This window comes from Erpetoichthys calabaricus, chromosome 8 (genome assembly GCF_900747795.2).
Source record: "Erpetoichthys calabaricus chromosome 8, fErpCal1.3, whole genome shotgun sequence".
Taxonomy (NCBI): Eukaryota; Metazoa; Chordata; class Cladistia; order Polypteriformes; family Polypteridae; genus Erpetoichthys; species Erpetoichthys calabaricus.
In genome coordinates, this window is record NC_041401.2 from 21,715,556 (window position 1) to 21,742,094 (window position 26,539).

Here is a 26,539-nt window from a genome sequence, read left to right on the forward strand (position 1 = left end):
CCTGTATAGCCACGTCCACTCCACTCGGGAAAGTGTTCTTTTTTGGCAGTTGGAAAGCCAGCACGCTGGAAAGTTCTACCGGAAAAATATACAAACTGCCCCTCTCACACAGCACACGAACAATCTAAAATATTAGGTTAACTGAAATAGGATTTTATGTTTATTCCCTCCACCATAACTTACTTTGGTACAAACAAATTTTTTGACTTTGATTGAGATCTGAAACCAAATATTTCAAGCTACAACACTAAATGACTAATCTTAAATTGCTTGAAAGAGAAAATTTACGTTGAATGAAAAACCTCAATGCTATACTTTTTTCAGTGATAGGCCTTCCTCTTTTCCTCTTACCTGGCAGCTCTATCCTTAACATCCATCTCCCAATATACCCAGCATCTCTCCTCTGCACATGACCAAACCAACACAATCTCGCCTCTCTGACTTTGCCTTCCAACCGTCCAACCTGAGCTGACCCTCTCGTTCCTAATCCTATCCATCCTCGTCACACCCAGTGCAAATCTTAGCATTTTTAACTCTGCCACCTCCAACTCTGTCTCCTGCTTTCTGGTCAGTGCCACCGTCTCCAGCCCATATAACATAGCTGGTCTCACTACCGTCCTGTAGACCTTCCAGACCAATAAAAAAAAAAAAAAGATTTTTAATGCAGAAATGTTGACCTACTGAATAGTATGCCCATGTACGCACTCAATACTCAATTTAGTTAGTTAGGCACCACTGTGAGTGGCAGCCTTTCCAGCAACTCCGTGTAGGACTTTATCTTTTTTATCTTTCTACCTTTTTTTCTATTTCTCTGATTACTCCTATCATCCATCCATTTTCCAACCCGCTGAATCTGAACACAGGGTCACGGGGGTCTGCTGGAGCCACTTTCTTTTATGTGGACTCGTTTCCTGGACACTTTTACTACTTGGACATAGATTTTTACACGCAGAGACTCATCTATTCAGGTAGTCAACTTCTAGCGCTTTGAACAAAGGCCCTTACTACTTGGACATAGATTTTTACACGCAGAGACTCATTTATTCAGGTAGTCAACTTCTAGCGCTTTGAACAAAGGCCCTTACTACTTGGACATAGATTTTTACACGCAGAGACTCATTTATTCAGGTAGTCAACTTCTAGCGCTTTGAACAAAGGCCCTTACTACTTGGACATAGATTTTTACACGCAGAGACTCATCTATTCAGGTAGTCAACTTCTAGCGCTTTGAACAAAGGCCCGTGCTGGTGTGGTTCCCTATTTACCTGACGAGGATTAGAATGCCATATCGTGGCAGCAGAGCTGGCGCTAAGCTAAAGGCTAAGCGGCTAGCGAGGAAGTGCCGATACAAGCCTTTGGTTCCTTCTGTGATCCTGGGAAATGTGAACTCACTACCAAATAAGACTGATGAACTGGCTACGCTGGTGAAAAATGTCAGGAACTACAGAGAATGCAGTTTGTTGTGTTTTTGTGAAACATGGCTAACAACTAGCATCCCAGATGCTAACGTGGAGCTACCCAGGTTTAGCACAGTTAGAGTGGAAAGAGATGCAAATACCTGTGGGAAGCAGAAAGGAGGAGGACTCGCTCTCTATGTGAACACAAGGTGGTGCAACCATGGACATGTAAACATCAAAATCTCCACTTGCTGCAGGGACATCGAACTGTTGGCCGTAAGTCTGCGTCCCTATTACTTGCCCAGAGAGTTTGGACACGTCATTGTGGTTATTGTTTACATCCCTCCTCGCGCGGACGTGGAGATAGCGGGTGACATCATCAATTCCACTGTTGCTAAACTACAAACACAGCACCCAAGGTGCTTGTGCTAATCTCTGGAGACTTTAACCATGTGACGCTGGACAAAACATTACCTGCTTTCTCCCTGTATGTGGATTGTAACACCCGGGGAAATAGGATTATTGACCTACTGTATGCAAACGCTAAGGACGCATACAGCGCCACCCTGCTGCCTGCGCTTGGGAAAGCAGATCATAATCTGGTTCTGCTTCAGCCTCACTACAAACCAAGAGTGAGGGAGCTACCTACAACCACACGCTCATTCAGGAAGTGGTCCCCTGAGGTAGAGCAGGCTCTGAGAGACTGCAATGAAACTACGGACTGGGATATCCTGCAGGGGTCACATAGTGAGAACATTGTTGATTGCACTACTGACTACATCAACTTCTGTATGGACATTGTAGTTCCAGTAAGAACAGTACGCTATGCTAACAACAAGCCATGGATTATAAATGACATCAAGGGCTTTTTGAACCAGAAAAAAGGGCTTTTAAAAGCGAGGATCAGCATGAGCTCAAGTGTGTGCAGAAGGAACTCCGAGTCCAGCTCAGAGCAACGAAGGAGCAGTACAGGAGAAAACTGGAGCAAAAGTTGCAGAATAACAGCATGAAGGAAGTGTGGGATGGGATGAAGAGCATCACTGGCTGCAGCTCGAAGCGGTGTGCCACCATCAAGAGAGACAGGGAGAAAGCAAACCTGATGAACAACTTCTTTAACAGGTTTGACCACCCTACCCCACTCTCACTGTCACCTCAGAGTACTGCATCCTCGCCCACCCACAATTACAGCAGCCCAGGTAAGCAGAGAGCTGAGGAGACTTTGTGCCAGCAAAGCAGTGGGTCCAGATGGAGTATCGCCACGACTGCTGAAGACCTGTGCATTGGAGCTGGGGAGTCCTCTACAGCGCATCTTCAACCTGAGCATGGAACAGCATTGCAGTTAGGAGACCTGGGTTCACTTCCCAGGTCCTCCCTGCGTTGAGTTTGCATGTTCTCCCCGTGTCTGCATGGGTTTCCTCCGGTTGCTCCGGTTTCCTCCCACTGTCCAAAGACATGCAGGTTAGGTGCATTGGCAATCCAAAATTGTCCCTAGTGTATGCAATTGCAACCCGAAAGCACTTCCAGATTAGGTAGAGCAGCCATTAAGTAGGGAAGACCTCCCCCTGTCAGCCCCAAGGGCTCCAAACAGGGCTGTCCTCCTGACCTTCAGCTCCTGTACATCTCTGCGGGAGCCCAAACTGGGGGTATGCCAGCAGAGTACCACCACCTAATCCAATGGGGGACTCTTTGCCCCTGTGTACCACTCTCCCATTGTCATTCCATTATTGGCAGGAAGCAGCACTGATCTCAACCAGCACACCCATCCATCTCACTGATCCCTCTAGCATGTTGTCCTTCTGACTGTGCAAGGTGTGACCTTCCATCCCAGCAGGTGGGTCAGTCCACCCGTGTGCATTACACTGCCTCTCCTAGCTAAGTTGTATATGGTGGGGCAATCAGTCCTGCGAGGAGTTCAGTCAGGTGACCAGTCATGGACGGCCACGTGCCCAAGTCCTGTAAGTCAAGTGAAATCAAAAGTTATTGAAAACTGGTTAGTCTACCAGATGGAGAGCATATAATCTGTTTGGTATGGGTGGTAAAACACACCCACATTTGACTTAAGGAAAAGGAACACAGTCAGAGCTGTGTCGGTCTTCCCCTAGTGAGTAAGTTCCCAGTGTGGAGTCTCTTTAGGCAGGTGCTGCGGGCATCGTCTCCAGTGGTGCCCCACTTCCTGGCACTCTAGGCATGGTTGCTTTCTTTTGTGCGGTCTGCAGAACTCTGGGGAAAGTTTAACACTCTGTTTTCATGCATTTTTTCCTTTAACATTTCTGCATCTCCACCCCCTCCTTGCATGTCATGCATTAATATGGCAGGGGAGGTTTTGACTTACCAGATCATTAAAGGGGTAAGAACATAGAGGAGGTGGACACTGTATACAGTTTACCATATTATATCTTTTCAATTGTTCTTATCTGTACAGTGCTTAAAATGTTCATTCCATGGGACACATAAGTGTGTAGCCTGTAAACATCAATACTGTATTTGCTAAGTTAATGGAAACCATGATTCAGTGTATATTGCTTTTGATCTAAACCCTCCAAGTCATTGTAACGGTACCTGATTACAGAGCTACCATTTTATAGGATTTGCTACAGGGTGAAATTATATTTATACCCACAATTCCCATTATTCCTACTAATTACCTGTTTGAATTCAAAAGAAAAAAGTTTCCTGTAAAATGGTGTTTTGCAATGACAATCAACAAAAGCCAAGTCACTAGGAAAAGCAAGAATTGATCTATGGCAGGAATATGTAGCATGTTCAAGAGTAAGGAGCTCTTTTTAAATAAAAATAAGCGAATGTTGTATACAGAAAAGCACTCAGTTACTTGCATAGTACATCTTAACCCTTAGAACCCATGACACTTTTACCGAAGCCCATGTGAGAGAATAATTTGGAGGTAACAGTACCGTATATGCTCGAGTATAAGCCGACCCGAATATAAGCCAAGGTACCTAATTTTACCAACAAAAACTGGAAAAACTTATTGACTCGAGTATAAGCCTAGGGTGGGACATGCAGCAGCTACTGGTAAGTTTCAATAATCAAAATAAATACCAATAAAATTACCATACATTAATTGAGGTATCAGTAGGTTAAATGTTTTTGAGTATTTATTTCAAAGAAAAACAGTAAACTAGCTCTGTAAGTGGAGAAGAGGGTCAACAAAAACAATATGGTATCTTGATCGCTCTCTCTCTCTCTCTCTCTCTCTCGCGTGTGTGTGCGTGTGTGTGTGTGTGTGTGTGTGTGTCTCTCTCTCTCTCTCTCTCGCTCGCTGCACAGGGAGAGACTGAACACTTGCGGAAATCATCGGCGCGCACAAACCGAAAGGGAAACTGGCTTGTTCGTATACCGGGGGGCAGCGGGACCTGACTCGCATATAAACCGAGGGTGACGTTTTTCAGCACATTTTGGGTACTGAAAAACTCGGCTTATATTCGAGTATATACGGTAGTTAAGTATTTTGGTTTGCAGTGCACATTGAAATATACAAGCATGTGTTTTATACGTCATGAAGAGAGCTACTGAAATGGTTAAATAGAAGTACTAAGACAGTGCTTCCCAAAATCGGTCCTGGGGTCCCCCTGTGGCTGCAGATTTTTGTTCCAACCAGATTCATAACCAGTGACAACACCTGATAACACTCATCTCATTTAATTAGCTGATATTTTTTTCTCTTTTTCTACATTCAGAAAAACACAGCAGCATGAATTTTACATTTATAAGACATTTAGGAATATTTCAGCTTTTGTTACAGATTTAAATGTTTAACTCTCTTTTGTTGATTTCATTATGTTTTTATGTCTGAGCCACATTCTAGGACATTCAGAGGCTTGTCCCAAAAACCACACCAGTGTTGTATTGACTGTATGGTCCTGGTCAATGTCTTGCTTAAGGGCAAACCCTCACCTCAGTCTGAGGACCCATCTGAATTTGGCTGCATTCATCCTTCCCTCAATTCTGTTCCTGCCACTGAGAAGCACCCCCATATCATGATGCTGTCACCACCACACTTCACCGTAGGACTTGTATAAGCTAGGTGATGAACAGCTCCTGGTCTTCGTTAGACATAGTGCGTGGACACCTACCTTTAAAATGTTTTGTGTAATTACGATGGGGAATATTCAATACTCTGCGGTGGGCTGGCACTCTGCCCGGGATTTGCTCCTGCCTTGCACCTTGTGCTGGCTGTGGGACTGGCTTCAGCAGACCCCCGTGACCCTGTGTTAGGAAATGGCGGGTTGGACAATGACTGACTGACTGACTGAATATTCAACACTTGTATTGCCTATATGAGAATTAGTTGAAGACAAGCACCATAAATATATTTAAGTTTGATGATCTGCTGCACCACATTGAACCATTCGTCAAACGTCGAAACACGCACATTGATCCTGTTGGAGCTTTAATGCAGCTTTCTGTAACGCAGCATTACCTTGCAACACCCAAATCCATATCTTTTCTCTGACATGTTCCGTTTCACATAGACATATCTGTCCAAATTTGCTACCATTTTGTCTGGCACGTTTCCACATCCACTTTTAAAAAGCTGGCAATTTGATGCCAGGTGTTCTGATATGCACGTTTGTCACTACGGAAATGTTGATAGTAAACAACGATGCTGACATCACGTACCAAAACTTATATTAAACCAAATATTTGCTGGTACTGCAACTCGCGCACGCGTTGCATTAATTTCTGACGACATGCTCAGAGAACGCGTCAAAAGAGCGCTGGGAACACGTGGAAGACATGATGCGTGCGCATAAGCGTTCTGAGAGTCAAGTATAACCCAGCCCTTACAGCAGAGGTCTCCAACCTTTTTTCCCCTGAGAGCTAATTTTACAAAATGAAAATATCCGAGAGCTACTCCTGTTTTCTAACGTTTATTCTCATAGCTTATTTCAACCCAAACAAACTGAATAAGCTCGTTTTGCCTGAACATTTACAAAATGTTGGTTGTCTACAACTCACATTTTTACGGAAGTGTATTAGGCGACAGTGAGAAAAAAAATACGGACACAGTGAAGAAAAAACAAACTAAATGTCGAGATTAAAGTCGACATGTTGACTTTATTCTCGACATTTCCACTTTATTCTCAACATTTATGTCGAGATTAAAGTCGACATGTTGACTTTATTCTCGGTAGTTTGTCATTAAAGTAGAACATTGTAAACTAAACTTCATCTTAAAATGAATATTTAATTTAGTAGATCTTCCAAAACCCTGTCATAAATTATGTAGCGCATGAAATGCTTTGTGTTAAGCGTTCCCCGAGCCATATTAATCACTACGTGCTTCTTAAACTGATTTCCTCTGCACAAAGAGGAGGCACAAGCAGCGATCACCACACAGAATACATTAATTTTATGATATCCCTGCTCCCTGAACATTTACAATGCTAAGATAAATACTTGATATCATTTTCATGATGAAATGCATTAAAGCATGTACTAATCATGTGGGGGCACGGTGGCGTAGAGGTTGCACTGCTGCCTGGCAGTAAGGGGGTTCCGGGTGTACCCTGCCTTGAGTTTGCATGTTTTCCTGCTAGGTTTACTCAGCGTACTTCACTTTCCTTTCAAAGTCATGTAGGCAGTGGGGTTTTGTTATGCTATATTGACCCTGGGGTATGTGTGTGCTCGTATTCACCATGCAATGAGCTGGCGTCACGTTCAGGATTTGTTCCTGTCTGGCACACGATGCTTGCTGGGATGGCCGCAACCCTGAATGGATGGCATATTTAAAAATGTATAACGAAGATTTTTTAAAGTTCTGAACACTCCGTGGTCTAAGTTTATAACTAGTTTTAATTTCAAAAAGACGTTTATCGTGTGGTGATTGGTTATGTGGAGAATGAAAAAGGAAGGATAGGAACATGGGGGTGGGGTGTTTTGGTACGTCAGATAGAAACAGCACGCACAGAAGAACATCCATTGAATTCTGTGTTCGTGTCTTCGACCACCAGATCACAAACCCAACATTTACACAATATTCCAGTTAAACTTGTGCGATACCCATTCATACATCCAGTTTTTTGGAGCCTCGTCACACCTGCCGTAAAGTTATCTACACTGAACATACACCAGAGTGCATGTTTAATACCTGCTTTAATGCATTTCATCATGAAAATGATATCAAGTATTTATCTTAGCATTCTAAATGTTGAGAGAGCAGGAATATCATGAAGTGAATGTATTATGTGTGGCGATCACTGCCTGCGCCTCCTCAATGCAAGAGGAAGTCAGTTTAAGAGGCACGTAGTGATTAAAAAGTGGGTCGGGGAACATTTAACACAAAGCATTTAATGTGCTACATAACTTATGTCGGGGTTTGAGAAAATCTAGTAAATTAAATATTTATTTTAAGATGAAGTTTAATGGGCGGCACGGTGGCACAGTGGTAGCGCTGCTGCCTCGCAGTTAGGAGACCCGGGTTCGCTTCCCAGGTCCTCCCTGCATGGAGTTTGCATGTTCTCCCCGTGTCTGCGTGGTTTCCTCCGGGCGCTCCGGTTTCCTCCCACAGTCCAAACACATGCAGGTTAGGTGGATTGGTGATTCTAAATTGGCCCTAGTGTGTGCTTGTGTGTGTCTTGCGGTGGGTTGGCACCCTGCCCAGGATTGGTTCCTGTGTTGGCTGGGATTGGCTCCAGCAGACCCCCGTGACCCTGTGTTTGGATTCAGTGGGTTGGAAAATGGATGGATGAAATTTAATTTACGACATTCTACTTTAATGACAAAATAAACTAGGAGAACAAAGTTGAATCTTAAATGTCGAGACTTTAATCTCGACATTTAGTTTTTTTTTCTTCACTGTGTCCGTATTTTCACCTGCAAGTGCATTTTGTATGTCTGTATGCATTTTCTAGTGTATCTCACACTATTGAATTAAAACATGAATGCTGTCAAAACAAAACAATGAAATTCCAAACACACAGATATTCTTTATTCATTTGTCATTTTGTCACATGTCACTGTGTCACTTTATTCACAGGTCCAGTTGCATGTGTGATGTGTTTTTAGTTTGTCAGATGACTGGCACTGAGGTGTCTGGTGGAGTGGAGCCACTGAGGTTCACTCTGATGGAGTCATTTAAATGTTCGTCTGTCAGTCTTGTTCTGAACTTTGATTTCATGACATTCATGTCAGACTCACAGAGGTATGGAGACCCAAACAAAGCAGACATTTTTAGAGCTGCTTGGTGAAGATTCTTATAGTTATCTGGCTCTACTAAGCTCCAGCAATGCTGATGAGACTTTAACTGCACATTACTTTGAAGGTTTACTAATATATAACATATAAACTCCAATGTCTCTCTGTCTGTATGTCTGTCCGCTTTTCACGAGAGAACTACTTAACGGATTTAGATTGAGTTTTTTCTATAATTTGCTTGAACATTCCGGTTGATTTTGCGACTTCTCTCATTTCGTTATGTATCATAGTTCGCTTGTGGTACCGATTTATTTGTGCGAATCCAAGATCCATGCAGCAGGTCGAGGGGAGGGGCCTCCCTCACTCACTCACCAGCTTCGGGTGTGTTCCTTAAATCCGCTTAACTCGCGAATGAGAGAACAATTGAATTCAACTTTGTTTGATATTTAAAATAAAGTGTTACTTAGGTCTTGATGAGTTTGAGTCCGGATATTCTCTTAAGTGTATGTCACATTGAAAAGATAGATTGCAATTCAGATTGTGGATCGTGATATGATATTTTGGAAAGATCGCCCACCGTTAATTTGACTAATCAAGTTTTCAAATTTATGTAGGATTCATTAAGCCTTTGGCGAGCTACTTGGAAAGGGGTTGCGAGTTGAACGGTATGTCATATGTGTGGGTTTTCTCGTACCGGTGAGCCAGGCGACACAAGACCACAAAAAAGTGACGTGATTTCAAAGCGTTCAGAAGTAATTCTTAAGAACACAAAAGCCTTACATTTTGAATTCTACACCTGCAGTTTGACAGTCTTGTTTTAAAACTGCTATTTATTGCTATATTGTTATAAAACTTCCACCTGAAGTTCTGTCATTTCTGAAATAATAAAATATGTGACTTATTCAGAGATCATGTTGAATTGAAACACACTCACTTAAAAAGTTGACTTCATGTAGTCATTTGAATTTACCTTTTATCTTATACTAGCTGTCCCCTGCGTTTTCATCTGCGCAGTAGTGAAACAGGACAAACGTAAAAAAATCAACAAAAAAATATTTAAAAAACATGTCATTTGCATTTAGAAGAATTTAGATAGCTTTCATATACGAAGGCCTCTTCATGTACAATATTTTTGGTTTTGCTACTGGGGGTGAGAATACGTGGGGAGAAAAGTATGTGGTTGTGATATCTCTGGCAATCAGCAGCTACCCTCTAAAACACACGGAGCTCTGATCTCTCTCTCAAAAACATCCAACGTTACTCTTTAACAATCTCTAGATGATAATGTCTGCTGAACAAACAAGTATCGCTAGCTAACCAGAGGCAAGGTACAGTCCAACATGTGGCAAGAGGTAGAGGGACTGGAAAAGAGGCTGGCGCATTAGTGCGGAGGGCCCTGCCCGGCTCCCTACTCCTGAGGTCCTGCCTTAACCTCCCCTCGGCCCTCAGCCTGTCTCTCTCGGATTCGCACAAATAAATCGGTGCCACAACCAACTAGAATACTTAGCGCGATGAGAGAAGTCGCAAAATCAACCAGAATGTTCAAGCAAATTATAGGAAAAACCCCAATGTAAATCTGTTAAGTAGTTCTCTCATACTGTAGATATATATATATATACACACCAGTAATGCTGCACTGCAATTCACTTGACGTGAGTATTCCTAGTTTTCATCCTCTTTCTCTGTACGTTTGCCATTCATTTGCTCAGAGGTTGATGCGCTTGCTGCTTCCTGATCAGCTCTTCTTTTCTCCACTCTAGTGGCCCGCTTCTTCTCTTCTTTCGTTGGCATCTTTTCGCATTAAAACTGATTAAGTCAGTGTTTGTGTTGCAATTACTTAGTACGTTTTCTCTCATTTCTCACTTAAGCTGACACTTAAGTCTTCAATCTGCCTCAAGAATGATTTAAGATATGAAGAGGTAGGGGAAGTGACAGCGAAGGTGGTAGGGATGAGAATGGCTGCTGGCTACTGCCGGGAGTGGATTCTACAATAAAATAAAAAGAGTAATAAAAATCATCACCCCGATAGCGGATAGAAGATGTCACGTAGTATATGTGTACCAAATTTCAGGTCAATAGGTCAAACGGTTTGCGAGCTACAGATGATTTTAAATCCTGGACAGACATACAGACAGATGTTAGATTTTAAATATATATATATATATATATATATATATATATATATATATATATAGAGAGAGAGAGAGAGAGAGAGAGAGAGAGAGAGAGAGAGAGATGTCCTGCATTACGGAGACTCAGTCCCACTGACATCAAGGGTACATTCCTTGACACAAACACACCCACAATAACTCACAATGCTCAATGTAGAGCCGCTTATCAGCCGAACACTCATTTCTCTGGGATCTGTCAGGAAACTGGACTGCCCCTAGGGAAATGGAACGGAAAGATTTAGAAGCCATTGTAAACTTCTGCTAATAGTGAAAAGAGGGTGTCTATTATAAAAAGGACACGGCCCAGAGAATGAAAAATAAAAAATCGCCATGGGTGTAAAAATGTGAAAACTCTAAACAGACAACGACAAGCATGGGGATGGAACCCAGGCCTCTGCAGCCAAGAATGCAAATGCAGATCTGCTTAGTAACTGTAATGCAAATATTTAGAAGTCATAACAAACTTACGCTAATAGTGAAAAGAGAGTGTGTATTATAAAAAGAACATGGACCAGAAAAAGAAAAAAATATAATGTGTATAACATGCAAAGGTCAATTAAGTGTACTCTATCCAACACACCCAAAAAACAGTTAAAACAGACTTAACTGGACATTCCACTTAACACAAGGATTATGAAATATTTTATACCAGTAACGGTGCTTGACTTGACATTCCTAGTTTTCATCCTCTTTCTCTGTATGTTTATCATTCGTTTGCTCAGAGGTTGATGCGCTTGCTGCTTTCTGAGCAGCTCTTCTTTTCTGCACCCTAGTGGCCCGCTTCTTCACATCTTTCGTTGGCATCTTTTCGCATTAAAACTGATTCAGTCAATGTTTGTGTTGCAATTACTTAGTACATTTTCTTTAATTTATCACTTAAGCTGACACTTAAGTCTTCAATCTGCCTCAAGAATGATTTATGATATGAAGAGGTAGGGGCAGTGACGGTGAAGGTGTTAGGGAATGAGAATGGTGCCTGTATGCATGGGCCACACAGCCGCCCTGTTGGCCGCTGCTGAGAGTTGATTCTACAATAAAATATAAATAAAAACAGGAATAACCTTGGAAGTCAATCATCACCCCAAAAGCAGACAGTAGAGGTCACGTAGTATATGTGAACCAAATTTCAGGTCAATAGGTCAAACAGTTTGCAAGCTACAGGTGATTTAAAATCCTGGACAGACAAACTGACAGCCATGGTAGCATATTATACTGTATATAAAGATACTGCCCTGGTCACTATGAATTGTAAATGATATAATTAATTTTAAACTAATGTACAAATTAATAACTATTTGAAACATAAAGATTGCGATGGATGGCCCATATGAACAGTAAGGATTCCTGGACACCATTCCAATAGAAGGACAGGGGGTGGCAGGTTACTCAAGCTGGTGCCTTCTCCAAGACAGTAGGTGGTAGTCAACCGAGGGTGAGATCCCTGCAAGGATACCCACAGGGCATGCTGGGTATTGTAGTCCTGGGGGACAGCCCTGTTGGGTTCCATGAGATCTGCCAGGGGGAGCTGCATGGTTTGTGAGTGCCTGCTCCATGGAGCTTCAACCTCACCCAGAAGTGCTACAGAGCCACAGTGTCATACCACTGGAAGCACTCCCGGGTTAGGATTAAAGGAGAAGCCTTGCTTCAGTCTGGGAGCCAAAGTCGGCTGAAGGTAGACTAAGCTTCCTGGGAGGAGCAGAGGCTGAGAGAGTCCGAAGAGCCAGTGATTGTGCTTAGGAAGTGGTGGGCTTACTTTGGGGTGAGAAGCGCTTACTGTAAAGAGTTTCCCACAATAAAACTCCAAATTTGATGGAGTTGTGTCCACCTCTGTTTGTGTTGGAAGTTTGGGGAGCTGCAGCTCCCCCTGGTGACCACAATGTATAAAGCCTGTTTAACAGAGCAAGCATTGTTTTATACATTAAAATACGAGGGCGGCATGGTGGCGCAGTGGTAGCGCTGCTGCCTCGCAGTTAGGAAACCTGGGTTCGCTTCCCGGGTCCTCCCTGCGTGGAGTTTGCATGTTCTCCCCGTGTCTGCGTGGGTTTCCTCTGGGCGCTCCGGTTTCCTCCCACAGTCCAAAGACATGCAGGTTAGGTGGATGGATGGATTAAAATACGATTCTTATATGTAGATCACTTACACTAGAATCCTTTGCTCTGTTAAAACATTTAAAGTTTTTTGGTGATGACAAAATCCTACACAAAAAAGCAACAAATAATCTATTAACGTTGTCCAAAATCCAACTTTACTGCCTGTTTCCTTGTTTTTGAAACTGGGTAATGCTACAACCCCCATTGCCTGCTTTATCTCCCATTCCATTCATGTTGTTATTCTTTTTTATTAAATAACTTTAAAATGAGCTTCTTCCAGTAAAGGTATACTTTATTGTACCCTTTCAACAGAAAAGTGACTCAACAAGTATCTTCAGTGAAGTCTGCAGCACAATAAAATGTACATTACCATATGAAATGCAAACAATTTGGAGACAAAAACATAATAGTTGGTAATTATACTAACAGTTAACCATTTCTTTCACATAAATGAACAGTTTTTAACATTTAACATAAAAAGGGTACATTTAACAGTGATCTCAATAAAATTATTCTAACCATTTCACATTTATAAACCACTTTTATATTAATACTTAAGAATTATTTAACCGTTATTCACATTTGAATATAACTCACTTAATACTCCGAGCTATTTTTTATCATTTTTTTTTTCTAGAAGCTGCAATTCTGAAAAGGAGAGTTCTAAAGCACAAAAGACACATTTCCAGCAGCTACAGAATGTGACAAAGACATTTTTAAATGGAAAACTGGGCAGCTTCCTTCACATGCACTTTCACAGCAGCCAGATTGTCTAACAAAGAAGACAGTCCCATCATGCACCACTGTTCTCCTTCTGTAACTGAAGAGGCACTATATGACTCAATGTCAAGGCCAGATTCTGACAAAATACCTACAAAGAAGAAAACACACAGAGACAAGTTAGAGTATTAATTAATTGGGTTATTGTCATACCAGTAACAGCGCACTACACGATAACGTGCAGAAAATCCACTTGACTTGAGTATTCCTAGTTTCCATCCTCTTTCTCTGTATGTTTAGCATGCATTTGCTCAGAGGTTGATGCACTTGCTGCTTCCTGAGCAGCTCTTCTGTTCTCCTCCCTAGCGGCCCGCTTCTTCTTTTCTTTCGTTGGCATCTTTTCACGTTAAAACTGATTAAGTCAGTGTTTGTGTTGCAATTATTTTGTACGTTTTCTTTAATTTTTCACTTAAGCTGGCACTTAAGTCTTCAATCTGCCTGAAGAATGATTTAAGATATGAAGAGGTAGGGGAAGTGACAGTGAAGGTGGTAGGGATGAGAATGGCGCCCGTATGCATGAGCCACATGACCGCCCTGCTGCCCGCAGACCAACAGTTGATTGTACAATAAAATAAAATAAAAAGAGGAATAATCTTGGAGGTCAATCATCACGAAAGCGGACAGCAGAGGTCACATAGTGTATGTGTACCAAATTTCAGGTCAATAGGTGAAACAGTTTGCGAGCTACAGGTGATGTAACATCCTGGACAGACAAACGGACAGCCACGGTAGCGTATTATATAAGAAGATCACAATGAAAAGTACATACTCCAGAAAAAAACAAAAAACTAACAATGTATAGTAAAAGAATATAGATTTCTTGTATACCAAAATAAAAGACAATTTGTACAAAGGATTAAAATATAAAGATTGAGACATCATGCAATATACAAAGATATTGTAAAACCATTACAGAATCTATTACTTTATTTTCTTGCCTGTCTCCTTATTATAATTTACCAGATAATTGCTCAGTGTAGACTACGCGTGGAAGTGTGTGTGTCTGTCTGTCCGGCCCAGAAGTGCGAGGCTACCGCATGAAGGTCAAAGAGCCGGCAAGGTGGCCCCAAGTTAATGAGTCGGAAGAAGAAAGAATACGAGGCTACAGCATGAAGCTGAAAGAAAGTGACTCCGTTGCCAAAGTGAAACCGTCAAGGAGAAACAAACGAGAGAGAAACTCACTTAGTGGCTGATAGACAAGGGGGGCAAGATTGTCCGCAAAATGAAACCGCAGACTCTGCATTTCAATTTTTTTTCTGATGAATTTCTAGGAGCCCAGGCTTTTTACAGCACGGGCCTACACAGCTAGTAAGATAATAATACTAATAAATAATAATAATTTCAATTTTTGTAAAACTCCTACCCTAAGGGGGTGAAACTATAATATTTTATATCTCAAAAATGGTCAGTTTTTCTCAGTAATGCCGAAATACGTCAGTTTTACTTTGCTTGATACTATTTTTTGCAATTTTTACAAAAAATTATCTTTATACATTGTGGTTGAAAAAACAGGACACAGGCCAATATTCAAAGCTCTTGCAAAATTTTACAAAGTATTTCTGAAATTCAATATCACATAAGAAACAGACATACTGGTTTCGAAACTTCAATTCACACTACGACATCATGGCACCGGACATAAATCAACACGTCAAAACATTTTTCCAGATAAACTTTGATGTTCCTTTATAGTGATGGTACGTGGCATTGCTGGTTTGTGTGAATTGAACTATTTAAAACAGACTGAGTAATATTTTTATAACACGTTGCCGGTCAGTGACGTTCCGCATCTTGGCTAAGGGAATGAGCTATATTAACGCCTAAAAATGACAAAGCTACAGAAATCAATGACTGTCTTTTAGACAAGCTAAATACGCACGAGATGACATATGATTCTATTGACTCAGTAGCAGAGGTTTAAGAGGCTGTACGCTGTCAGGTGGAGTTCTTGCATACGCTCAATTCTCCAGGTGTTCCACCGCACAACTTATTTTGAAGATAGGAGGACCAGTTATGCTTTTGATAAACTTAAATCCTCCTAAACCGTGCAGCAAATACAAATAAAAGCTTTACACAAAAAATGAAATCGAAGCACACATCTTTACCAGCTCTGATCAAGGAGAAACTGTCTTTACACCACGTATTCCTCTTATCTACCATCTGACTTTCCCTTTCAATTCAAACACCTGCGATTTCCAATTAAAGTGTGTTTTCCAATGACTATCAATAAAGCAGCAAGTCAGTCTATTAAAGAGGCGGGAGTGGATTTGAGGGATGATTGTTTTTCTCATGGCCGGCTTTTTGTGGGAGTTCACCTTGCTCCCTATTCATTCTGAAACCTTTGGGGGGGATTTGCATCTAACGTTGTACACCCAGAAGTATTGCAGCATGTTGCTCAACATATTTGCTTTTTTTGTGTGACTTTTCATTATACAGCACAGACTTGGTACATAATCAAAAACTGAAATAAAATCGTGTCCATGTTTTTATATCAGCCAATTTATTAAAAGAGATCGCTAGCAAAGCTATGGGTATTAGCTAGTAACATAAAGAACAATAGGCACTTGGAATAAATGACCAAATAGCGTGGTAGACAGTTTCAAAACTCGACTTGATGTTATTTTAGAAGAAATAAGTGGATAGGACTGGCAAGTTTTGTTGGGCTAAATGGCCTGTTCTCGTCCAGACTGTTCTAATTATATTTAAAACAATGATACATGTAATTTATATATTTCGTCAATACCAAATAATTAATTTAAAAACTACATTACATTTTTTTCCTGTAAACCTGATAGAGCAATTCTGTTACCAGATTTGGATTCAATACCCCCAAATCTATAATCCTATCATTTCTGATGGTAGTGAAAACATTTTTTTCTCTCTAGTTAGGACATGAAAAGTGTATTTTTCTTTTTTAAGTCTGATGTGAAATAACAACAGACTGAGATACAACAGGGAAATCTCTCAGGTGTCATGAGAGACAGCAAAGGCAAATGCATTCAGAATGATTAATGATCTTATTTGCTGAACCACCAGCTGCTCATGTTATTCCTTGAAATTGTAACCTGGTGTGTTTGCCTCCTTTAGATTATCTCTCATCACAGTACAGTATAAGTAGATGTAATGAGACAACATAGGAATCTATATATGTAAATTACTCTTGACATATTCATGAAATGTACAATGGTTTATAATGTATGCTGCCAAAGAGGGTTTGCCATGGAGCTAAGTGTTCAAAATTCACATCCATATTATTAACTGTAGTGGTTAAGATGTCTGCTGCAGAATTAAATAAAAAACAATCTCACCTGCAATAGTAGGCAAAACCTGGGACTTGGCCGAGGCTCTAAATAAAAGCAGGTTGCCGTTAAGTGAGAATGGCTTTTTAAAAACACTTCCGTTTATCCCCAGCAGGACCGGAATGTTTCCTTGGATTGAGCCCACAATTTTGCACGAGACTCCGTTTGCAGATACGTCCACTATGCAGGCTTCAGAAGACGGAAACGGACAGGCGTCGACATGGCTCTTGGAAACCTTAAGAAGGAAAGAAAATGTAAAGGTGGAAAAAGAAAACAACATTGAAGTCCCACGACAGAGTTCCACATTTTGAGGTATGCTGTCAGCTACTGGAGTACACTGTTCGGGATTGTAAGACCATGCTTACATATTTGGCGATATTAACATTTTAAGCTAAATTTGTAAGATATATTATTTAAAAGCTTTCTAAAAAGGACAGTGAGTTATCTTATCCATGCAAATCCATGGGCCATAAAGGGTTTAATTATTATTTCAAAGAAATCCTGTACTTCTGAGGCAAGAGAAATGCTAAGCTACACCCATGATGCCGCTGCTATCTTACCGTACATAAATACTAAATAACCTCTTTGAAATTCTGCTGACATTTATATGAACATAAATTGTGTTGTGTCCACTCAGGACTGGGATGTTCCCCTTTGGATCAAAAATTACAAAGGACATCCAAACCAGAATATTACATAAGAATAATACAATGTCAGTAATCCATATGCCACTTCCCATTCTTACAGCACATGCTGGTGAAATTTACTAGAAGAAATATTACTTTCTGCACAACACAATGAATATATTAAATAAAATCCTACCTTAAAGAAAATATATATACAGTATATTTTTATTCTCCTTCTTAAATAGATTCAATGCTCTCAAATACAAATAGCCTACAGGATTTTTAAAGTTTCTTTTTTCTGCTAAAAAAAATAGTTGAGAATATCCATCCATCCATCCATCCATTTTCTAACCCGCTGAATCCGAACACAGGGTCACGGGGGTCTGCTGGAGCCAATCCCAGCCAACACAGGGCACAAGGCAGGGACCAATCCTGGGCATTGTGCCAACCCACCACAGGACACACACAAACACCAAGCACACACTAGGGCCAATTTAGAATCGCCAGTCCACCTAACCTGCATGTCTTTGGACTGTGGGAGGAAACCGGAGCACCCGGAGGAAACCCACGCAGACACGGGGAGAACATGCAAACTCCACGCAGGGAGGACCCGGGAAGCGAACCCGGGTCTCCTAACTGCGAGGCAGCAGCGCTACCACTGTGCCACCATGCTGCCCTAGTTGAGAATATAGAAGCCAAAAATATTTTTTCTTAAGAATGTATTAACCAGGGGCGGCACGGTGGCGCAGTGGGTAGCGCTGCTGCTTCGCAGTTGAGAGATCTTGGGACCTGGGTTCGATTCCCGGGTCCTCCCTGTGTGGAGTTTGCATGTTCTCCCCGTGTCTGCGTGGGTTTCCTCCGGGCGCTCCGGTTTCCTCCCACAGTCCAAAGACATGCAGGTTAGGTGGATTGGCGATTCTAAATTGGCCCTAGTATGTGCTTGGTGTGTGGGTGTGTTTGTGTGTGTGTCCTGCGGTGGGTTGGCACCCTGCCCAGGATTGTTTCCTGCCTTGTGCCCTGTGTTGGCTGGGATTGGCTCCAGCAGACCCCCGTGACCCTGTGTTCGGATTCAGCGGGTTGGAAAATGGATGGATGGATGTATTAACCAATATGCTTTTGTACACATTAAATGCACCTACTGCTATTCCAGCTTCTTCAGCCAGTGTTAATGCATTGATGATATTCACTCCGTTTACCAGCTTCTCCCTCAACAATCCAACCAGCACTGCAGCACTGAGGTAACCAGCAGCATTCTTCAGATTATGTCCTGTTTCAGAAAATAAACGTTCTGCATGTCACCGGGGTGTTTTCATACAATTTCATTACAACACACACCTTACATTTTACTATCAATCTGTCCACATTTTCCTACTCTCAGAGAAAAAAGACCAACAGTTACAGTTGTAAGGCAGAAATAAAGTTTGTATGAGACAGCAAAGCATCTCGGAAAGAGTGCATGCAGATTAATTAACACTGGAATAATTTAGAAATGCCAAGCCTGCTTTTCAATTTCGACAGCAAAGCAGCGTCTGTAGTGGTGGAAGTGGGTAAAGTGCGGCCCCCTTCATCTAATGAAAAAGGAAGTGACAGGAGCATTATTTTGTGCCAGCGATAACAAGAGAGTATGGTGGCCTGCAATACAAGTGTCTTTGTACAAGACACTGAAATAACCTGCAGCCCTTGCCCTTCAAACATTATTCACTTAAAATTGGAGGTTACATTTAGCTAGGAGAGTGTTGACGTTTAAGGATGTTACAGCGAGGAGGAGGAGAAGAACAAGAACAAGAAGAAGATGAAGAACAAGAAGAACAACAAGTAGAACAAGAAGAAGAAGAACAACAAGAACAATAAGACGAAGAGCAAGAAGAAGAAGAAGATGAAGAACAAAAAAACGAAGAACAAGAAGAAAAAGAAGAAGAACAAGAAGAAGAAGAAGACGAAGAACAAGAAGAAAAAGAAGAAGAACAACAACAACAAGTGGAACAAAAAGAAGAAGAAGAAGAACAATAAGATGAAGAACAAGAAGAAGAACAACATCAACAACAACCAGAACAAGAAGAAGAAACAAGAACAATAAGACGAAGAACAAGAACAAGAAAAACAAGAACAAGAAGACAAAGAACAAGAAGAACAAGATGAAGAACAAGAACAAGAAACACATTTATAGACTTTCCGTCTGACTCAGTATTGTGCAGGCAGTGACATGAGTTTGTCAGATACAAGCAGAGCACTTGCTTAGCACAGGGCAAAATGAAGTCCCATAGAAACTTCAAATTTATTGTCATAAATACTTAGTACAATTAAAGCATTACTCTGCGAGTCCTCCAGCAACACACAAGAATACACAGCAATAAACTAAAAACAGCTCAGGTGTAAAAGAACTGCAAAAAGAAACAGAAGTAGGAGTGCATGTGCAACTAAATAAATGATTCAGTGTTAGCTCTGCAGTTATACACTCTCAAGATGGCCTTCCATCCACCAGACACCATCTAGTCTGCATTGCTGAGCGAAGGGGCAGTGGAGGAGTTTTATTTAGAAAACCTCCTCCTAGATGGAAAGAATTCCACACTACCAGCAGGGCAGGACATGCTCAGAAGAGTAAAAGAAGGCACAACATTAGTATGCCATATAGATACCCTGGGTTGAAGCACACAACACAGTGCTCTCCCAGGAAGTAAAAGGGGCAACCTATACGGCACTTGGCAGGAATCCTTAGCTATACATTAAAAGAGAATCAGGTAAAGATGGGAACATCAGACATGGCAATACCTTCTGGCTGCTGGAAGGCTCACAGTTTCAAATAGGGCCTTGTAGGACTGGGCTATGCCACTGAAAACGTGTAGTTTAGGAAACTCCCTTAGAGACCTGGTGGGCAGGGATACCAGGAGCTACTAGATGGAACTTGGTGTCATTGGGGCCTATGAACATGACTGACCATGGAAATTATTGTATGTGGGTATGTGAGTGGGCCCTGCAATGGATGGTTGCCCAGATCTGGATTATAAAATGCTTTGAGGCCTGGACTAAATTAGATTAAGTGGGTCTGACCATTATGTTGTTACTTAAACTTACATGTAATTTGTTCATTACATAAACATAATTTTACCTGGGCACAGTCTCCCTGAACTATCTTTGTATTACATATGATCATGTAAAGCCTACTTACATACAGTATATTTTATACATAAAAGAAAGGATTTTACTATCACAACAAATGCTACAGTTTTCCAGATATGTTTTAGATAAAACATTCATTTAACTCCTTCAGGACTGATCCAAAATTAACAACAAGCATGTAGGACAACGCAGAACACACAGGGCGGAATAAAAAAATCTAGATGACTGTTAATGTCTTTTAAGCTAATATAACAGCAAGTACATATACAAAAATCACATGATTTTCTCCAGCCCAGCTTTTCCGTTTTTAATGCAACACTTTAATTTAGAAATGCTGGTGAGAAATTAAGTTAATTTCTGCTTACTGGTACTTTTTTTAATCCTATAACAACGTTCAAAAATGAACCCAGCCACCCAGGTCACAAATGCCAGTGCGATCTTAGTGCCAGGCCCAAGTCCGGGTAAACTGGAGAGGGATGCGTCAGGAAGGGCATCCATCATAAAACCTGTGCCAAAGCAAACATGCGGATGACTGCATGGAGCAGAGGTGGTGAAGGTAGATGAATTTAAATACTTTTAGGGTTTAGCAGTCCAAAGCAACGGAGAGTGCAGCAGAGGGGTGAAGAAGAGAGTGCAGGCAGGGTGAACTATGTGCAGAAGAGTGACAAGATAGAACTGTGAAAGGCAAGCTCTATAAAACGGCAGTGAGACCAGCTATGCTGTATGGTTTGGAGATGACGGCACTGACGAAAAAACAGGGGGCAGAGCTGGAAGTGACAGAACTGAAGAGGGTACGATCTTCACTCAAGAGTAACGAGGGTAGACAGGATTAGGAATGAGTATATTAGAGGGACCACACAGGTACAATAGTTTGGTGATAATGTGAGAGAGGCGAGATTGGGATGATTTGGGCACATGCAGAAGAGAGATGAGGGGTACATCTGGAAAAGACTGTTAAGGATGGAACTGCCAGAAAAGAGGAAAAGAGGAAGACAAAGAGGAGGTTTATGGATGTGGTGAGGGAGGACATGAAGGCAGTCGGTGTGGCAGAAAAAGACAGAGATGGATGGAGACGGATGATCTTCTGCGGTGACCCCTAAATAGGAGTTGCCAAAAGAAGAAGAAATTGCACAATCGTTATTATTTTAAAAGTTACTAGGGGGCTTCACCCCCTGCTCTCTTCGCTCGCCCACCTCCCGGGTTTGGTTAAGCGGATATACAATTTAAAGGCACTGTCATTTTCATGGGAATTGTTACATATGCATTATTTTCACTTTTACTTTAAAACTTCAGTAAAAACAATATTTGGAATTAACTTTTCGTCAAGATCGCATTGAATTTTGATTCCGTGTTTGGACTTACATCGTGACAACGCAACGTATAACTGCCCGTGAGTGAATTTAGTTTCTTTATCTCTAATAAATGACCCGACTTTTTTGAATGCTTGTCCCTGCTGTGGCACGCGGCTGGGGGTGGTGCCCAGCCGGGACGCCCAGGAGGACAGGAGGAGGGCTCATTCCTCCTCCGGACCACGAGGGGGCGGCCGCCCTGGTTCCTTTGAGAGCCATGGGTGCAGGGCTTGGAAGCCCAACCCTGTAGGGGCCCGTGGTCTCCGCCAGGAACCCCAACACTTCCGCCACACCAGGAAGTGCTGGGGGAAAGTAGACAGGGAACACCCGGAGGGCTTCCGGGAGTATAGCCAGCACTTCCGCCACACAGGGGAGTGTCTTAGGAGTGTCGGGAATCACCTGGAGCCCATCCGGGTAATTATAAAAGGGGCCGCCTCCCTGCAAAGAAGGACTGGAGTCGGGTGAGGAGTGGACAAGGTTTTGGAGGCAGGAGAGAGGAGGCGGCCTGACGAGCAGGCAGAGAGAGTGAGAGCCTGGACTTTGGGGGAGATTGGTGCTGGAGGCACTGGGGTTGTGCACTTTATTGAACTGTAAATAAACGTGTGGTGGACTGTACAATGGTGTCCGTCTGTCTGTGTCCGGGCAGCTTATCACACTGCTCTTTCTTCTTCGCTTAGTCGTTGACCTGTCATCTAGAATGTATAAAATTATTGTCCTGATAAAATTTATAAGAGCTGAGAGCACAGGAAGTGTGTCTGGCATTCACACAACTGAGAGCTTAAATGACCGTGGTCTTGTGTGAAAATACTGCAGTTGTAAGTAGGACGTGACTTGAAAGAATCTAATGGCAAAAGTCACCGTCTCGCGGGACTTCATTCCAAAAAAGTCTCTCAAAATGTCACGTCTCGTCCCCAAGATTTTTTTATTATAATAGAGAGATATTTTTATTACACAGAAGCAACATCATAAAATTACATTTCAAAATGTAACTTCTCATACATTCATTTTCAACAATAAACTTAACTTGGGAAAACTTAAAATGAATAGCGTCATACCTGTTGTTGTAACTTGCACCTGACTTCTTGTCAGACCAGTGCAAGCCCTGGACAAACATCCTAGAGCTTCTCCCAGCTTAATCCAGGGCTTTGATTCTGGCGTCAAGGCATTCACGAGGATCTGTGCATTCACCTGCATTGAACAGTTAGTGTATTTGTTACCTTGCAGTTTTGTTCACACTGGAATTTTTAGACTAATGTTAGAGAAAAGCCAAGCAAAATGACACCTTTTATTGGCTAACTAAAAAGAGTACAATGTGCAAGCTTTAGAGGCAACTCAGGCCCCTTCTTCAGGTGAGATGTAATCAGATCTTTTAATTATGTCTCGCCTGAAGAAGGGGCCTGAGTTGCCTCGAAAGTTTGCACTTGTACTCTTTTTAGTTAGCCAATAAAAGGTGTCATTTTGCTTGGCTTTTCTCTACATTCATAATGGCTAACACGGTACAACACCCTAGTACTACAGACTAATGTTATTATTTTAGAAAATATTTAAATATTATTTTGATTCTTGCACTCTAAAACATAGAAAATTTTAACTTTACTAGCATTAACAACTGTTTAAGATCACATTACTCAGTACACTTTTTTATTGTAACAAACAATGCAATGGATTCAATCAGATGGACGGTAGTGTGCACTCCATGTTATCGGACTAGGACAGGGGTGGGCAATGTCGGCCCTGAAGAGCCGCAGTGGCTGCAGGTTTTTGTTCCAACTCAGTTTCTTAATTAGAAGTCAATTAATGCTGATGAAGCGCTTATTGCTCAAGTGACACTTTTCTGCTTCATTTTAGTGGTCTCACTTGCTAAGGTTCCCCACCCTTAATTGCTTACTTCAGTCTGAAACAGCTGCATTCACTGTTTTAATGGCTCCTTATTAGCAATAAGATGTAAATGACAAAGCAGTCAGCAGTTCACCATCTAGCTTGTTTCGATTTACATCTCTGTGTGTTGTTTGATTTATTAAAACACTTAACAGAAAATGTGACAGAATGAAAATAATCCGTTTTAGGCTTCAAAATCATTTTGAAGAACCTTACATTGCAGACTAACAAGCCATAAAATTAAATAAGGTCTAAGATTGGAAAGGATTGGTTTATAATTAAGCAATTGGGTTGGAATGAAAACCTGCAGCCACTGCGGCTCTCCAGGACTGACATCGCTCTCCCCTGGACTAGGATAACATTATTTCTGATTCATTTATAACCACTAAATAAAACCTTTTCTTAAAAGAGATATTAAATCCACAGACATGTAGACTCACTGGCCACTTTATTAGGTACTCCTGTTCAACTGCTTGTTAATGTAAATATCTAATCAGCCAATCACATTGCATCAACTCAATGCACTTCGGCCTGTAGACATTGACAAGATGACCTGCTCAAGTTTAAACCAAGCATTAGAATGGAGAAGAAAAGTGATTTAAATGACTTGGTTGTTAGTGCCAGACGGGCCAGTGAGAGTATTTCAGAAACTGCTGATCTACTGGGATTTTCACACACAACCATCTCTAGGGTTTACAGAAAATGGTCCAACAAATGGAAAATATCCAGCGAGTGGCAGTCCTCTGGGTGAAAATGCCTCGTTGATGCCAGAGGTCAGAGGGGAATGGCCAGACTGAATCGAGCTAATAGAAAGGCAACAGGAACTCAAATAAGCACTTGTTACAACCGAGGTATGCAGAAGAGCATCTCTGAACACACAACACATTGAACCTTGAAGCAAGTGGGCTACAGCAGGAGGAGGCCACACCGGGTGCCACTCCAGTCAGCAACGACCAGGCAACTGAGGCTGGTCTGATGAGTCTCCAAATCTGCTGTGACATTCAGATGGAAAGGTCAGAATTTGGCATCAACAACATGAAAGCATGGATCCATCTTTCATTGTATCAACAGTTCAGGATGGTGGTTTCTTTGCACCTTTTGGGCCCATTAATACCAATTGAGCACTGTTTAAATGCCACAGCCTACCTGAGTATTGTTGCTAACCTTGTCCATCCCTTTATGATCACAGTGTGCCCATCTTCTGATGGCTACTTCCAGCAACATAACGCACCATGTCACAAAGCTCAGATCATCTCAAACTGGTTTCTTGAACATGACAATCAGTTCACTGTACTCAAATGGCCTCCACAGTCACCAGATCTCAATCCAATAGAGCACCTTTGGTATGTACCGGAATGGGAGATTCGCATCATGAATGTACAGTTGAGAAATCTACAGCACCTGCGTGATACTACCATGTCAATATGGACCAAAATCCCTGAGGTATGTCTCCAGCACCTTGTTGAATCTATGCCACTAGGAATTATGGCAGTTCTGAAGGCAAAAGGGGGTTTGGTACTATTAAGGTGTACCTAATAAAGTGGCCGGTGAGTGTAATCATAAACTATACTTACAGCTCCAATCAAGGCTTCTCCATGCACCATTTGAACAATCTGTGTTGCAATATCTTGTCCACAACGTATCTGAGCCTCTTTAGTACTAGCTCCCAGATGAGGACAGCAGATCACATTTGGATGGTCTATGAGTGATCGATTCACTGGCGGCTCCTATAAGACAAATTAACATTGTGAAAGCTCCTAAATGAAGGTAACCAGTTTCCACCATAAAATTATCTTGTAGTCCAAGAAGGTTTGCATTCCCATCATACTACTATACATCTCTGTATTATAAAAAAAAATCTTGGGAGGGAGACGAGACGTGATCTTCTCGGAAGACAATTTGATGTCCTGCGAGAGACACTTTAACATCACGTGAGACAAGGCAGTGAGACAACATTGAAAACAAGTTCACGGACATCTAACCTAGAAGTTGTTGGAATGCTTTTGGCAGATGCACTTCACGTGCTCCCAGCTCTTAAAACAACGAAAAGCAGAACATGCAGCTCTCCAGGAGCAGCAGCAACAAGCCAGCAGATGATCCGGCTGCTTCTCCTTAGCGTGTGTTCAACCCCCCCATTCCAACCTCTTCACAATGTGAGCGGCAGAGATGTGAAGTGCCAAAAGGACAGCTGCTGTACAGGCTTTTAAATGATCAACGCGCAGCGCGACAAGCAGAACACGGAGCTCGCCAGCAGCAGCAGCAAGACAACATGATCTGACAGCATCTCCTTAGCGTGTGTTCAGCCGCCCCCCCCTCCCCCACCCCTTTACAATGTGAGCAGCGTTATACGTCCTGCAAGAAAGAGATGTAACCACTCCCGGGGCCGGAAATAAAGGACAAGTATTGTTTTTACAAAAGTTTTAAAGTAAAAGTGAAAATAATGCATATGTAACGATTCCCATGAAAGTAACAAACTCTTTAAATTGTAAATCCGGTAAAACAAACCTGGGGGTGGGCGAGCGAAGCAAGCAGGGGGCAGAGCCCCCAGTAATAGAAAAAAAATAATTATCTGAGGCGTCCAAATTAGCGGGTTTATTTAGCCACATTTCTTCCCAGATGATACGTCATCAAGAGGTGAAGAGTACAGAAAACTCATACCACAAAGTCAGTAGAT

At 41.8% G+C, this 26,539-nt stretch overlaps 1 protein-coding gene across 1 annotated transcript in view; it reads right to left on the reverse strand.

The window, feature by feature from the left end:
- Positions 1-13,019: 13,019 nt before the first annotated feature.
- Positions 13,020-26,539, reverse strand: part of phgdh (phosphoglycerate dehydrogenase) — a 43,384-nt gene continuing 29,864 nt past the window's right edge. Inside the window, exons 8-12 of the mRNA XM_028806329.2 lie at positions 25,440-25,592; positions 23,043-23,175; positions 18,661-18,788; positions 16,905-17,130; positions 13,020-13,687 (exon numbers count right to left, since the gene is read on the reverse strand). Of these exons, the coding sequence (XP_028662162.1) occupies positions 13,533-13,687; positions 16,905-17,130; positions 18,661-18,788; positions 23,043-23,175; positions 25,440-25,592 (795 nt within the window). The 3' untranslated portion in view covers positions 13,020-13,532. The remainder of the gene's footprint in view (positions 13,688-16,904; positions 17,131-18,660; positions 18,789-23,042; positions 23,176-25,439; positions 25,593-26,539) is intronic.